The 14758-nt window shown below is 35.0% G+C and overlaps 1 protein-coding gene across 3 annotated transcripts in view; it reads right to left on the bottom strand.

Annotated features, from left to right (window-relative positions):
- Positions 1–14758, bottom strand: part of NTN4 (netrin 4) — a 178415-nt gene that overhangs the window by 64464 nt on the left and 99193 nt on the right. For all 3 annotated transcript variants that reach the window (XM_031939628.1, XM_031939626.1, XM_031939627.1), the window contains exon 3: positions 13850–14128. In XM_031939628.1, the coding sequence (XP_031795488.1) occupies positions 13850–14128 (279 nt within the window). The remainder of the gene's footprint in view (positions 1–13849; positions 14129–14758) is intronic.

The raw sequence follows: 14758 nt of genomic DNA, 5'->3' as shown, positions 1-14758 counted from the left end.
CTTTCGTATTCTTGGTTGCTGAATCTCCTACCCTATGCTTGGAATATTCTCTAACTTCATCTTTGTCTCTTTGGATCTCTGAAGTATTTCTATTTATATACAAGATAATAATATATATGCATATATAATTTATATACAAGATACATATATCACCTTAATAGAATGTAAGCTTTTTGAGGGCAGATACTGTTCAAAAAACCTTTACTGCTCTTTATCTCCAGTGCACAGCATTATTCCTTGCACATTTTAGAATTTAATTGATAACTATGTCTCTGACACCTTGTAGGGCTATTCTTTTGGGTGCAAATCTGTGTAGTTCCAGGATGCTGGTACTAATCATCTAGGGAGGGGACTGTATTTATAGTCAGATTCTGCCACAGAGTAGGGAAGATCAATATGTACTTAGTGGGTGATGAGGTTGAAGGGGTCCTGGACTTGGATTTAGAAGATCTGGGCTTAAACTTTATGTTGGACACTTGCTAGCTATGTGACTTTGGGCAAATTTCTAGGTTTCCCTGTGTCTCAGTATTCTCAACTACAAAATGAAGGGTTGGTCTTAGTTGCTTCTAGGATCCTTTTTCAGCTTTCAGTCTCTGAATTTTTGAATTTTAAAAATATTTTGGGAAGTTATTTAGCCTCCACCCTCCACCTTGCCTAAAGATCAACTTTGGTGCAAAGTAGGGCCAATGTCAGGGGATGAGTAGGTCTGACCATATTTGCTGCAGATTTGCTCACCACTATTCACTGTGATTTATACAGACTCACCAGAGCAGTGTATAGAACTTGCTCTAAACTTGGCTAGGAGTTTGATGTTTGTTTTTTTTCCCCCAAATCAAATGCCTCACTACCTATGACAAGTTACTAGGACAGTTACTACAATGACCATTAAAATTCATGGCTCTGCTCCTTTTATTTAATCTCAATTAAGAGTTCTTTTCAGGCTCTCCCTTATGCTTATCTTTCCACACTTCTTTGCCTTTTTCAAGGTCACAAAGCAATTCAGTGGCAAGGCTGAGAATAGAACTCCCAAGAGACTCCCAAAATACCAGAAGCCTCCATCTCAGAGTAGTGATGTCAGCAGGAAGATTTTTGTCTCCCACTACCACCTACAAGGCATGTTAAGGACCTTTTAGGGTATACGTTCCTTAGTTCCACGACAACTTCTATTTCTATGTAGCTTATTTATATGGAATAAGTTTGTAGAAATGATAAAAAAGCAAAAACAATAATAAATGACCTATGGTATCATATTCTATGGTCATCAACCTAGCCAGTTATCAAGAAAGAATTTAGGAAAGTAAAGAGAGTCTGCTACAACTCATTTTGTAAGCAACCACTGACATCTGACAAGTAATATTTGATAAGAGATTGGGGAAAAGTTTTATATTTTTATTCTCAATATCTTGAAAAATAAAAGGCATTTTGTAATGATCTGGGTGGTAAGGTGGAAGCTGATAAAATTACTGTGGGGGCATTCCTAAGTATATTTTCTCCACTAACATGGAAACCTTCATTTTTTCACTAGGTTCACATAGCTTTGGGTTGTCTTAAAGAAAAATTCGTTGTCACAAACTATTTTGTATTCTCTCACAATGTTTTTCTTTTCCTTTCCAGCTCACATTTTCCACTCTTTTCCTTTTTTTTCTTTGACAGCTCTGTTTGGCTGTCACTAGATATTCTATACTATGCAAAGGCTGTTACAAAAGTTGACTTGTTTAAGATAAATGAGACACTGAGTATTATACAAGAAGCCAGTTGCTAGGGCATGTTTTCTTCTGCAGTCTTTTGTCACTGAATTCATTCATTCAGATGCTTCTTTTTATATTGTAAATTTGCTTATTTCTTGGTGAGTCTTGTAAAACACATTCTTGATAACTAAATATGCTTATGTAGAGAGTAAGAAACAATATTAAAATGTTGACTTATAAAAAGGTAATTTAGATTTTTGAGATTGGAATGATAGTTTAGATTTATATAATGTTTTATGGTTACAAATTACTTGCCTCGTTTAAATTACCATAAAGACATATGTGAAGCTCTGGGAATGGATGCATTTTAGATTCCTTTTTCAAAAAATCATTTAAAAAATCTTTTACAGTCTCCATAGTATTTATTTTTATATAGTAAATTCAGTCACTGGACTTTGAAAATAAGATACTTATTCTGGAAAACTGTTAGTTGCTAGCCAGCTTTTAGGATGGTTTTAGACTGACAAATAAGATGCAAGATATTCATCTGTTGCGACATGATTCATTATTCTGTTTTAAACAGATTTTTAGGAATATGACTAATCAATTCAGTTTTGAGCTTTTATTCTCAAGGTTCACATGAGGGCAGTTAAGTTTTGGGTATGTCACAAAGATTTGTCATAATGAGCAATACATCAACAATGTCTATGTGTTTCCAAGAGTTATATATCATATAATCTTACACTTTGGACTTCTAAAGGAATCAAACTTTTTCAGTATTTATGTCATAAGACAGACACATAAAATTCCAGAAGGCATACCACATAAACACATACTCAGACAAACATGTACAATATAAACACATAATTATATATGTATGCACTCACATTTTATATGTTTTGTATGTATCATACCTTTTTTTCTTATTAAGAAACTTGGAGGTATACTGATTTTTTCCTTCAAACATTCCAAAATCTCCCCTGTCCTTAAAAAACCTTCATTAAGCCCTAATATTCCCTTGAGTTCTAGTCTATAACTTCCTTTCTCACACAAATTCCTAGAAAAAGTTGTCTAAATTTATTGCCTTCACTTATTTTCTTTTCATTCATTCCTCAACCCTTTATGATCCCAATAAGATATCCAACTTCATGACTCAATTGAAGCTGCTCTTTTCAAACTTTCCCACTTCATCTCTTAATTGCCTGAAATGCCATCTGTAATTTTTTTCAGTCTTCATTCTCCTTGGCATAGCTCTTGCAACTGATATTATTGGTCATTTTCATTTTATATTAAAAGAGGATTGTATATGAAATCACAATTCTCTATTTCATTCATTTAATTTTTAGAGATATACAATAAATTCTACATATTACTTTCAAAACTTTCCCATTTGTCTGTGCTTTCTTCAGTATTTCCTTCTGTTCTTATTTAATTCATTATCCTTAGAGGACACCTGAAGAAATATTTGTTTCTTTTTTCCCATTATAATATTAGCACTACATCATCATATAATTTGTGAAATATAATATAATTTGCTAAGAAACAGAGAGTGGTGGATCAGTGGAATAGATTAGATACATGATAATTAAGGCCTATAGTAATATAATATTTGATATACCCCCAAAATCTTGCTTCTGGAATAAGAACCCATTATCTGACAAAATTTTCTGGGAAAAGCATAGACCTACATCTCACACACCATATCAAAAGAAGGTCAAAATGGGTACATGATTTGGGCCTAAAGGTACCATAAACAAATTAGGAGAAGAAGGGATAATTTACCTATCAGCTTTTTGGAGGAATTTATGACCAAAAAAGAATTAGAGAATATTATGAAAGGTAAAATGGACAACTTTGATTACATTAAATTAAAAAAAGTTTTTGCACAAACAAAACCAATACAAACAAGATTAAAAGATTAGTATAAAGCTGGGGAAAATTCTTTACAATCAGTGTTTCTGATAAACACTGATAAATCAGTGTTTCTGATTCTAAAATATATAAAGAATTGGGTCAAATTTATAAGAATTGAAAATTGGTCAAAGGATATGATCAGACAATTTTCAGATGATAAAATTAAACCTATCTATAGTTATATGAAAAATTCTCTAAATCACTCTTGATTAGAGAAATGAAAATTAAAATAAAAAAAAACACCTCACACCTCTCAGATTGCATAAAATGACAGGAAAAGATAATGATAACTGTTAGAGGTGATATAGGAAAACTGGGATACTAATGCATTGCTGGTGAAGTTGTGAAATGATCCAACCAAAGAGCAATTGGGAACTATGCCCAAAAGGCTATAAAACTGTGTATACCCTTTCACTCAGCAGAGTCACTACTAGGTCAGTATCTCAAGAAAATCATAAAAGAAGGAAAAGGATCCACATGTGCAAAAATGTAGCTCTTTTTGTGGTAGCAAAGAATCGAAAAATGAGTAGATGTCCATCAAATGTGGAATAGCTGAATGAATTGTAGTTTATAAAGATAATAGGATATTATTGTTCTATTTAAAAAATGATGAACAGTTGATTTTAGAAAGGCCTGGAAAAATTTACATGAACTAATACTGTACGAAACAAGCAGCACCAGGAATACATTGTATATGATAACAGCAAGATTGTGTGGGGATCAACTATGAAAGTCTTGGTTCTCCTCAGTGGTTCAGTGATCCGAAGCAATCCTAATAGACTTTGGACAAAAAAGCCATCTGCATCCATAAAAGGAACTAAGGAGACTGAATGTAAGTCAATACATGCTACGCTTTCTTTTTTTTCCCTGCTTTTTAATCTCTCCCATGGTTTTTCCCTTTTGCTATGATTTTTCTCTCCCAATATAATTCATAAAGCAATGTAAATTAAAAATAAATAAATTTACTAGAAAAAACTAATGTAAAAAAGAAAGTATTCTCTTACATCAAAATATGTCACTGAAAATCCAAATTTTTTTTATAAATAAAAGAAACTATCATTTTTTTCCTTTTGAAGGTCATATTCACCTTGGCGGGGCAAATAAGTTATTTTTTTTCTGGAATATTGCGTTCTAAGAGCTATCAATTTTAGTTTGTTTCTCAAGAGGGAATTAATGATTTCTATTTTCAGATTGCCCTTTGGTTCTAATAGAGCTAGGCAATGTTTTATTTACAATTTCTTGAAATAGAGTATTCAGATCTTTTAAACTCATGGTTTTCAAGGTGATTAGTAATCTACCTCTCTCTGGCCTTTTGATGGATATCTTACTTGTCCCCCCACCTCTTTTTGCCATCTTTTGACTTTGTTCTAATATTTTTTTATTGTCTCAAAATCATTTGTTTGGTTTATTGTAGTTTCTATTCATTTCTTTGATTCAATTGGTACTTTCTCTTTTAAGCTATTTCTTCTTCTTCCAATTCTTTCTTCCAAATATTTATCTTTTGCCCTAGAGATGTTTCAAACTTATCATGTCATAAACAGATAAACTTTCTTCACAATTTCCCCACTCTCCTTTCAAAATTTACTATTTTTGTCAAAGGAATAACTCTTCTTTCTCAGTTCCCAGGTTTATAATTTTACTATTATCTTCGATTCCTCACTCTCTCTCACCTCATATATCTAAACAGTTGCCAACTCTTATCATTTCTATCTCTGTGATAACTTTTGCATACATGCTCTTCCCTACACTAACACTGCAAAAACCTTGGTTCAGGACCTTATCTTATTGCCACATACTCTTAATTTGGTCTCTGTGCCTCAAATCTCTCATCACTTTAGGCCATGATCCTTGTGCTACCAAATAATATTTCTTTAGCAAAGATCTGACCATTTCATTTCCCCCCTAATTAAATGAACTCTGATGGCTTCCTGTTGCCTCTAGAATAAAATGCAAATACTTGTGTTCCAACTTTTCAAGTGCCTAACAACTTGGTCCCAACCTCTCTTTCTAGTTTCATTGTACACTCCCTGCCATATTCTGCCAAGTCCATCACCGTTCATTATGTAATCTTGTTACTATTTTCAGTGTTCTCTTGATACTGCTCATTTCACTAAGCATCATGTCATGTAAGTCTTTCCAAGCTTTTTTGAAATCAGCTTTCTCATCATTTCTAATAGAACAATAATTTCCACTACCACTTATATTTTATAACTTATTCAGCCATTCCCTGACCGATGGGCATCCACACAGTTCCTTGCCACTACAAAAAGGGCTACTACAAACATTTTTGCACATATGGATGGGTTCTTTTTCTTTTTTGTGATCTCTTTGGGATACAGAGCCAGTAGTGAGATTGACTGCTGGATCAAAGGGTATGCAGTTTTTCAGCCCTTTGGACATAGTTCCAAATTATTCTCCAGAATGATTGGATCAGTTCACAACTCCACCAACAATGCATTAGTATCCCAATTTTCCTACATCCCTTTCAACATTTATCATTATCTTTTCTGTAATCTTAAGTCATAAAGTGGTCATATGTCATCTTCTATATGAAGCATTTCCTGATCCCTTCAACTTTTTGTTTTTTCTCTCAAAACACCTTGTATTTAACTACTCTGTATTTATTCTCTTTAATTTCTCTCTCTTTATATATATGCACATATATATGAATATATATACACACATTTAAAATTTTATTTCTATTTCTAGAACCTAGCACACTGTAGATGCTAATAAAAAAGCTGTTAATTACCTCATTATTAATACTTATAATAAACAAAAGGATAAGAAATGATTTATCATCTGAAATATAATCAAAAGTTACTTAGAATATTAAAGAATATTATAGCAAAAAATCCTTCATATTTGTGAAAACCATTTTTGTTAGATGGATATTTAAAATAAATGCTTATGAGGAAGTGTAGCTGAAAACGGGTACCTATCTATATGTCTTCTAGCCCTCCTTATAAGGAATATGAAATGAAGCTAACGTGCTCACTGTTTTATGCACTAGCTCACCAGAGTGCTCTAACCATGTGATCAACATGTTATATATCATATATATATATTTGTGTGTATATATGTATATGCTATTTTCTGTATCCATAATTATTTGCATGTTGGTTTCTTCATTAGAATATAAGCTCCTTGAGGGAAGGGACTGTTTTTGCCTTTCTTTGTGTCTGTAGCAGTTAGCATAGTGGTCTTGAAGGGACTTACATTAGGGAATTGAAAAGCACACAAAAGATGTTTAATAATGCTTATTGATAACTAATGATGATGATAAGTGAATTTTTCATAAAAAAGTCACAGAGTCTGATTTCAATGCTGGTAAACATTAAATAGCCTTATTATGCATGAGAAAATGAAATATGGACTGACTGCATGGGAGTCTCTAGAGATGAGAGGACAGCCACTGAATTCAGGTTATGTTGAAAAATAATTAGTAACAGACTAACAAAGGAAATTCCATTCTCCCATTAGTAACAAGTTTATCTTTGCCTGAATTATTTGATTAATCATAAGTCTCTACTTTGCATCTGTAAAGTGTTTTGTGTTGTACCAACCATTAATTGAATAATCAAAATATCTAGGTAGATAGTGATGTGGAATGGATTTAAGACAGTTTTACTTTTAAACATTAATATAACTTTATTAATCTTACTTTTTAAACATTTGTTTTCCATGTAAAAGAAAGCCTTGCTATGGACAAACTATTAGATGATACTTTTATACTTTAATAGTCATTGGGTCATTTAGTTTTGATCATGCCATTAGAGCAGGAATTATTACTTTGTAAAGTATGTTTATTATTTAAAATTGTTATAAGGGGAATCACAGAATCTTAAGAGTCCCTTAAGGTTGTTTATTCAATCTCCAATCGAATCATAGAATCCATTCCACAATAAGTGGGTCATCTAGCTCCTGCTCCAATGTTTTTAGTAATGGAGAAGTCATTATTTAAACAAGGTAGCTCAATTCATTTTTAAATAGTTCTAATAGTAAGAAAGTTCTTTTTTATGCTGTCAAAATTAAGCTTCCTGTAACTTCCATTCATTGTTTCACAATTCTGCCCTCTGGATCCATGTAGAATGTCTATTCTCTCTGCCACATGACAGTCCTTCAAATACTTGATGACTGCTATTATGTCTGGTTTAAATTTTTTCTCCTCCAGGCTAATTATCTCTATTTCATTCAATTATTCCTGCCATGACATGACATCGTTTTGAGTTCCCTTGTAATCTTGGCCACCCTTCTCTGCATACACTTGAGTTTATCAATGCTCCTCTTATCTGATGTCCGGAACTGAACGCAATATTTTAGATGTGGTCTGAGCAGGGCCAAGGACAGAATTAGAATGTTTTACTTCTATTAAGGCAGATGAGTACTGCCCTGGGTCTTTGGGCAGCCATATCATACTAAATTTGCAGTCAACTAAACACCACTAATTTTTTTTTTTTAACATGAACTACTGCTCAGCCATATGCTTTCCTTTCTCAACTTTTAGCCTTTGTTTGCACATTACGTTTTTAAGTCTCTTATTTCCAAAGAGACTTGAATAATTGAACTGAATTAGTAGTAGATGTCTCTTTTGAACAAGGAGAAGATTATACCCATTGTCACAGCCCAGTAATGCGTTCCATCACAACAAATCTCAGTGACATCCATGCAACATTATTTACCTCTTTTAATTAAAGTTTCAGATTTTTTATATTACCCATACTTAGCACTTCAGTTTTACTCAAAGATGTAGGCATTTCTTACCTTCTTCAAAATTATGTCCTCCTGTGTTACGGGGCATCTTTTCCACTGTTAGTTTTTTTTTTTTCTCCCTTGATCATGCTGACATCCTCCAAAATGCTTGGTTTTACAGTTGCATTGGGGGGAGGGTGTGTGTGTGTTTCTCTTCCCTTCACTTATAGTTTAAAATCTATTTGTCTAGATGGCTAAGACTCAAGCCAAACTGACTTTTCCCTCAGGGCTCATAAGATTCGCTTTGTTTCAGCTAAGAGTTATTTTGTGTCAGATATTTAGAATGTCAGTCCATCACTCTGATACACTAAGCTATAATCAAGAAAGCCAAATCCTGTTCTTTGACACCTTCTGTGTAGCCAGCTGTTCATTCTGCATATTTTCCTTTTCTCCAAAAGTCACCATTATCCCTTGAAAGTAGAGGAAAAAATTAGCCCTTGAGCCCCCAAGTTCTTTAGTGTTATACTACTTGTGTGACCTTGAAGGAGTTATTTAACCTCTTTTAGCTTAGGTTTCCTGATCTGTAAATTGTTTCCACATGGTAAAATGAGGGGGAGTCAGACTAGGTGACCTCTAAGTTCTTTTTCATCTTGAGTCCTATGATATTTTTGGATTTTTATGCCTGACCCAATGGTACTCATTATGGAAAAGCTTTAGTTCCTGCCCCTCCACAGATCTGTAGTTAGTCCACTAGTCTTGAAGCGAGACACCTTGGCTAGCACCGCAGAAGATTCTTCAGTTCTAAGTTCTCAGCCTTAACCAAGGAAGGGGGTTAAACAAGACACTGATTCCATAAAATCATGGAGATCAACTGGGACCTCTAATGCTATCTCCTCAGATTTAAAGATTGACTTTTCTAGGGAAAAAATATGCCTTTCAGTGATATGGAGAGTGTTTCCGCTCCCGTGTATTAGAGACCTGCCGGATTTGAACTCAAGTCCTGGCTCCATGGCTCTATCCACTGCACTGTCTAACTGCCCCAGCCTTAGTTTAAAGGAAGGTTATTATATAATGGTCAGTAGTCTGCATTTCTAATGGAAATCTAACAAGAGGAATACAGGTCCAATTTACAGCATCCTCTTCTCCTAAATGTTTATTAGTTATAGTATAATTGTCATTTGAACAAACTGAAGTTGAGACTATAAACAAAAAAAGAGCTTCTGTTTTTGCAAATGCAACACGAGACAAATGAAATACTATATTGGGATGGCACCTGGATTGTGAATTACAAATCAGGTCTCCAATTCTATTTAAAAGTTGATTAACACTAAGTGTTTACTAGTAAAAAGCATTATTCTTGGACCTATGGATGAAATAATTCCTGTGTTCAAGATGTTTATATTGTACCAAGGGAAATTCGCCCTGTGTACATGTAATTTAAGGCAGGGAAAGGTGGGGTCAAAGAAAAGATCCAAAGTGCTATATTAATATTTGAGAAGAGAACACTTGCAGGGGACAAAGAGGGAAGACTGTCTAAAGATGTGATACCTGAGCTGAATCATGAAAGGGTTCATGGAACTGAGAAGGACAAGCACTCTATGCATGAGAAACAGCCTATGCAAAACAAAGAAATGGGAAATAAATTGTTGAAGCTAATAGTTCAGTGGTTAGACTGTAGAGTATATGGGGAGGGGGAGTTATTAGAAATATGTCTGGAGAAGATAGAATCATGTATGAAAGATCTTTAAAACTTGTATCATGCACTGTAGGCAACAAGGACTGAGTGACTCTAAAGTTTTGTTTTTATTTGCTTTGCTTTTTAGCAGAGGAATGGCAAAGTCAGATTTGTACCTGAGGTTGCTTTGGCAGCTGCTGCAAAGATGCATTAGAGAGAAGTGGAAGAGAGACAAGAAGACAGCTGGGTAGGAAACTTAAAATATGCAGGTTGGTAGTTGTCAGGGCTTAAATTAAGGTAGAAATTGTTCTTTTTTCTTTTACTGATTCACATTTGGAGGTTTTTTGAGAGAGTGAGATAGAGAGAGAAAAGGAGGGAGGGAGGGACAGAGAGAAAATACACAGAGAGACAGGGACATAGAGAAAGAGGGAGAAACAGAGAGAGAAAGAAAGAGAAGGAGGAAGGGAGGGAGGGAAGGAGGGAAGAAGGGAAGGAGGGAGAGAGAGAGAGAGAGAGAGAGAGAGAGAGAGAGAGAGAGAGAGAGAGAGAGAGAGAGAGAGAGAGAGAAAGAAATACACGGAGATCTAAATACCTTTAAGATGCATCCTCCATGTTAAAGAGGAAAACTTATTTTTAAGAGACCCAAGAAAATAAGATATTTCTGTTGTCCCTTCCCAATTTTGTAAGAACAGGAATTTGGGGACTTTACCTACAATTTGTCTGAATGCCAACTTATACTATTACTTATTAAATGATTGTCCTAGTACAGATTTCCATTTTACCTTGAAAGAGCTCTCACAAACTACTAATGCCTTTAGTGGTTTGGCTTCCAGATAATTTATTTCTTAGTCTCTTGATTAAGCAGTTAAAGGCCTCTAAACAAACAATATACCACAGTCACTTTTTGAAAACAACTGTGCTGTGAATTCATGTGTAATCTGGGAAATCACAATTCAAATTCTGTAACTCTATTCTGCAGATCTTCAAAGAAGTGTAATTTCAGACATTTTTTATCATGACAAAAGCACATGCTAGAAAACACAGCAGATCCCTAAGGAAATATGGCGATAAAATACAAAACAGAAGGCCACTAACTTATTTTATTAAGTTTCTCTTACACTGGATGGGACAAAAATTGTAAAATAAATAGAACCAACAGTCTTTACCATTTAATGGGCTTGGTTAACTCTTTGGTGGTCAAATAGTAGAAGATATTTGTAGAGTAAGATTTCAGCTCTGACCCAATTGAAGAATAGGAATGACTATCCTTAAATAAATTCTAGGATGTTCTCTATGTACCATTAAGATAAAAAAACTTTAGGAGATGCTTAGGGATCATCTACTCCAGCTATCTCATTTATAGGTAAAGTGATTTGTTCAAGATTCCACAGGGAAGAAATGGTACAAGAACTCCTATGTCTTGACTCCTTCCTCTGCCTAGTGCTCTTTCCACTGACACAGTGTGGTGACATGTCCCAGATCATTGAGTAGCAAATGGAACGACTGGGGTTTGTAGAAATCTTTCATCCCAAATTAAAATCTTGAGGCTATACCAATGGCCTTGGAAATCCCTTTGGTTGTTTTAGTATAAAACACAACAGGGGACATCCACCATGGATGATGGGCATAGAAAAAAATGCTCAATTACCAATGACTGACTTTGTGAAATATGAATTTTACTTTTCTTCTCATTTGTACTTTTATATGTCTTTTGGCTGTTTTATTAGAGCTAGAACTGGAAAATAGGAAAGGAATGAAAAAGCATGTTCACCAACTTCTGAGTGTTAATCCCAATGCTTACATTAGTCACATCACAGTATGAAGTACCTGAATGTTTTTCTAGACAACTTGGGAGCAAGAAGAAGAATCTTTTCTTTCAGATATTTGTCTACTGTCTAATAATTTCAGAGAGTGGTGTTTATATGGTGAAAAGCAACAATTTGTCCATGTTTGTTTCCACATTTATAGTGTGTACAATTTAACTATTATAAAAGGGAAACTTTAAATTCTTGACTATATATTCTGATATGTATACATTATTTATAGGCTTTCAAAATTTCTGCCTCTTTTACCAAAGTTTTTTTTTTACTAATACTTTTAATATCCTACTTTAACTTTTGTACCATATTTTGGTACAATATGTATTAAAACAATCATTTTTATTTGTTTATTTGATTATCATTAATGATAATTCATTAAAGAAATGAAAAATGGAACTAACAAATATACAATTAAAACCTTTTTTCAGTTTATATAAATAATAACATTATTTAAGTAAAAATAATAGAAAAATTCTGTTTTAGTCAGTGGGCTAGTTGGGGCAGATTTCTGTTCTCAGTCTGTATGAGAGATTTTGATACCAGTCATCACACAGCTGGACAGCTGCAGCAATATTTTCTTTCAGTCTCATGACATGGCTCCCTAATTCTTAGTTTACTCTTGGATTTGCATCATTCAAAATATCAATATTCTCTCATTATCAACTCATAGTCACAATGAACATCCTTATTTGGTATAGTAGCTCAACACTTTACTTCTTTGTGCCTGCCACTGGCCAGCTGTTGGTGCTTTAATGAAACATTCCATATTCCTTCTTATTAACATCCATTATTCAACAGCTGGTATATTTTACAGTTGTTGGAAAAGGGAAAGAAACTAGAATCAACTCACCATGGCTTCAGTAAGATATATTCAAGATCTCAGACCTCACACAATTTCTGTGACCCAAAAGGATGGAATTCACAGTATTAAATTTCCTTATTACAAACCAACTAGTCTTATAAGCATGTCAGTCAGTCACTAAGCTTTTATTAAGTGCTTACTATGTATAGGACATGTCAGGCATCAGCAGCTCTGACTGGAAGAGACTTAGAAGGAAATACCCTCACATTTCCATCATCAACCAATATAGCTTCTACTACAGAAAAAAGGATTGCTAAAGTGGATAAATAGACTCTTTCATTATACCATCCATACCAAGCAAGGCACAGGCTAGGCAGATGCTTAATGCACATAACAGGCATTTAATAAAAGCTTCCTTGAGTTGACCTGTCCAGCTTCCTTGTTCTTATTCTGAACATATAATTCAAAAACAGTAGCAGAGGATGGTGAAAAGTACATTAGATTTGAGTGTGAATCTGGGATCTACCATTTCTTTACTAGCTATATAGCTTTGGCCAAATCATATCATCTTTCAAAGCTAGACTTTTCTTGGACAAAATATGGAAGATGCTACCTGATTTATCTATCTCAGAAGTTTCTGAGAGGATCAAATGTGTTGTGAAAGTCATAGTCATAGATTTAGAGCTAGAAGAGATCCTAAAGATGAGGGACTGAGGTTAAGAGAGATTGATGACTTCTCTAGTGTCACACAAATATTAAAAAACGAAATTGGGAGTTGAGCTCCTTGACTTCAAATCCAACATGCTTTTTGCTGCTTCTTGAACTTATAAATGATTTTTAAAGGAAGCAGTATTATTAATAAGCTTATTGGTTATGTTCATCTGCACTGGCACACACTGTGCTGAAAATGTAGTTAAAGTAGCATCTCTCATTAATGACTTTTAAGATCTACCTAACAAAGAATATTCCTCCATGTTATCAGTCACCCTTTTCCTTTTTTTGTGTAGATTATGACTCCTAAATTTGACCCTTTGAAGCATTCCACTTTTGTAGGCATTCTGAAAAGAAAACAAGAGTCTGATGGTGAGGGTTGAAAGTCCTAAATGTGGGATCGAGAGCATCTTTCTTTTATTTGTTTAACAGCCCCTGGCAGTGAAGGTTTGGGTAGTGGGTGGAGGGAGTCAGAGACGACAACCTCCGAGTGAGCCACAGATCAGTAAGAGATGCGAGGTGACACGGGAGGCCGCAGCATACCTACCACTTGGAATGCTCCCGCTACCTTGACGGGCCGAAAGCCGTCGGTGGGCCCACAGTGATCCGCGTGGCCGTTACAGAAGCAGCTGCCCTTGACGATGAAATCATAAATGGCATAGTGTGTGAAATGCTGGGGCTTCGCGTTTAGGTCGTTGCCCTGGCAGGGACAAGGCTGGCGCTTCAGAAGCTGCACACGGAGGTTAGTGATCTTTAACTGGTCCTGGGCGCTGGCGCTGTACGGGTCCTCAGCAGAATAGGGTGGGGACAGGGCTCTATAGATGACCTGTTAAGAGAAAGATGTGGCAACTGAGCAAAGAAAGGGGAAAAAAAAGGATGGGGAATGTTTATGAACCTGAAAAAACACCACCTTGTCTGGCCAGATTCTGGTTTGAATTGTAGGTTTCCAGTGGCATCTATAAAATGGGGAGATGCAGGGATCAACAAGTACATTTGTGGAGAGAGTAACCACACAGACCATACTTATAATGAGATTTTAAGATTCAGAGCTCGTAGTGCCTTTGGGGCACATTCATCTAGTGTAACATACTCGTTTTATAGCTAAGAACACCGAGACTGTTGTCTCCCATGTTAGAATATCAACTCTTTGCAAATAAGGATGATTTCATTCATTATATTTGTGTTCCCAATGCCCAGCAGTGTCAGGAATCTAGGAGGTTAATAATTAATAAATTAATTAATACTTAATACATACTTGTGCTTCTCTGAGGATCAGAAAAGGTAACTGATCTGTCCCAAATCACTAGACACTGAAGATGAGAGCTGGAAGCTGAACCCAGTCTACCTGGTCTCATACCATAAGTGTTCTTTGCAGCATTGTATGGTCACAAGGAATGACAGGTTGATAGGTGGGTACCACTTTCTCCTGAGGAGAAAGCACAGAGGCTTCCTGCAC

Source organism: Sarcophilus harrisii, chromosome 5 (genome assembly GCF_902635505.1).
Source record: "Sarcophilus harrisii chromosome 5, mSarHar1.11, whole genome shotgun sequence".
NCBI lineage: Eukaryota > Metazoa > Chordata > Mammalia > Dasyuromorphia > Dasyuridae > Sarcophilus > Sarcophilus harrisii.
This window is presented reverse-complemented; position numbering and strand designations above follow the sequence as displayed.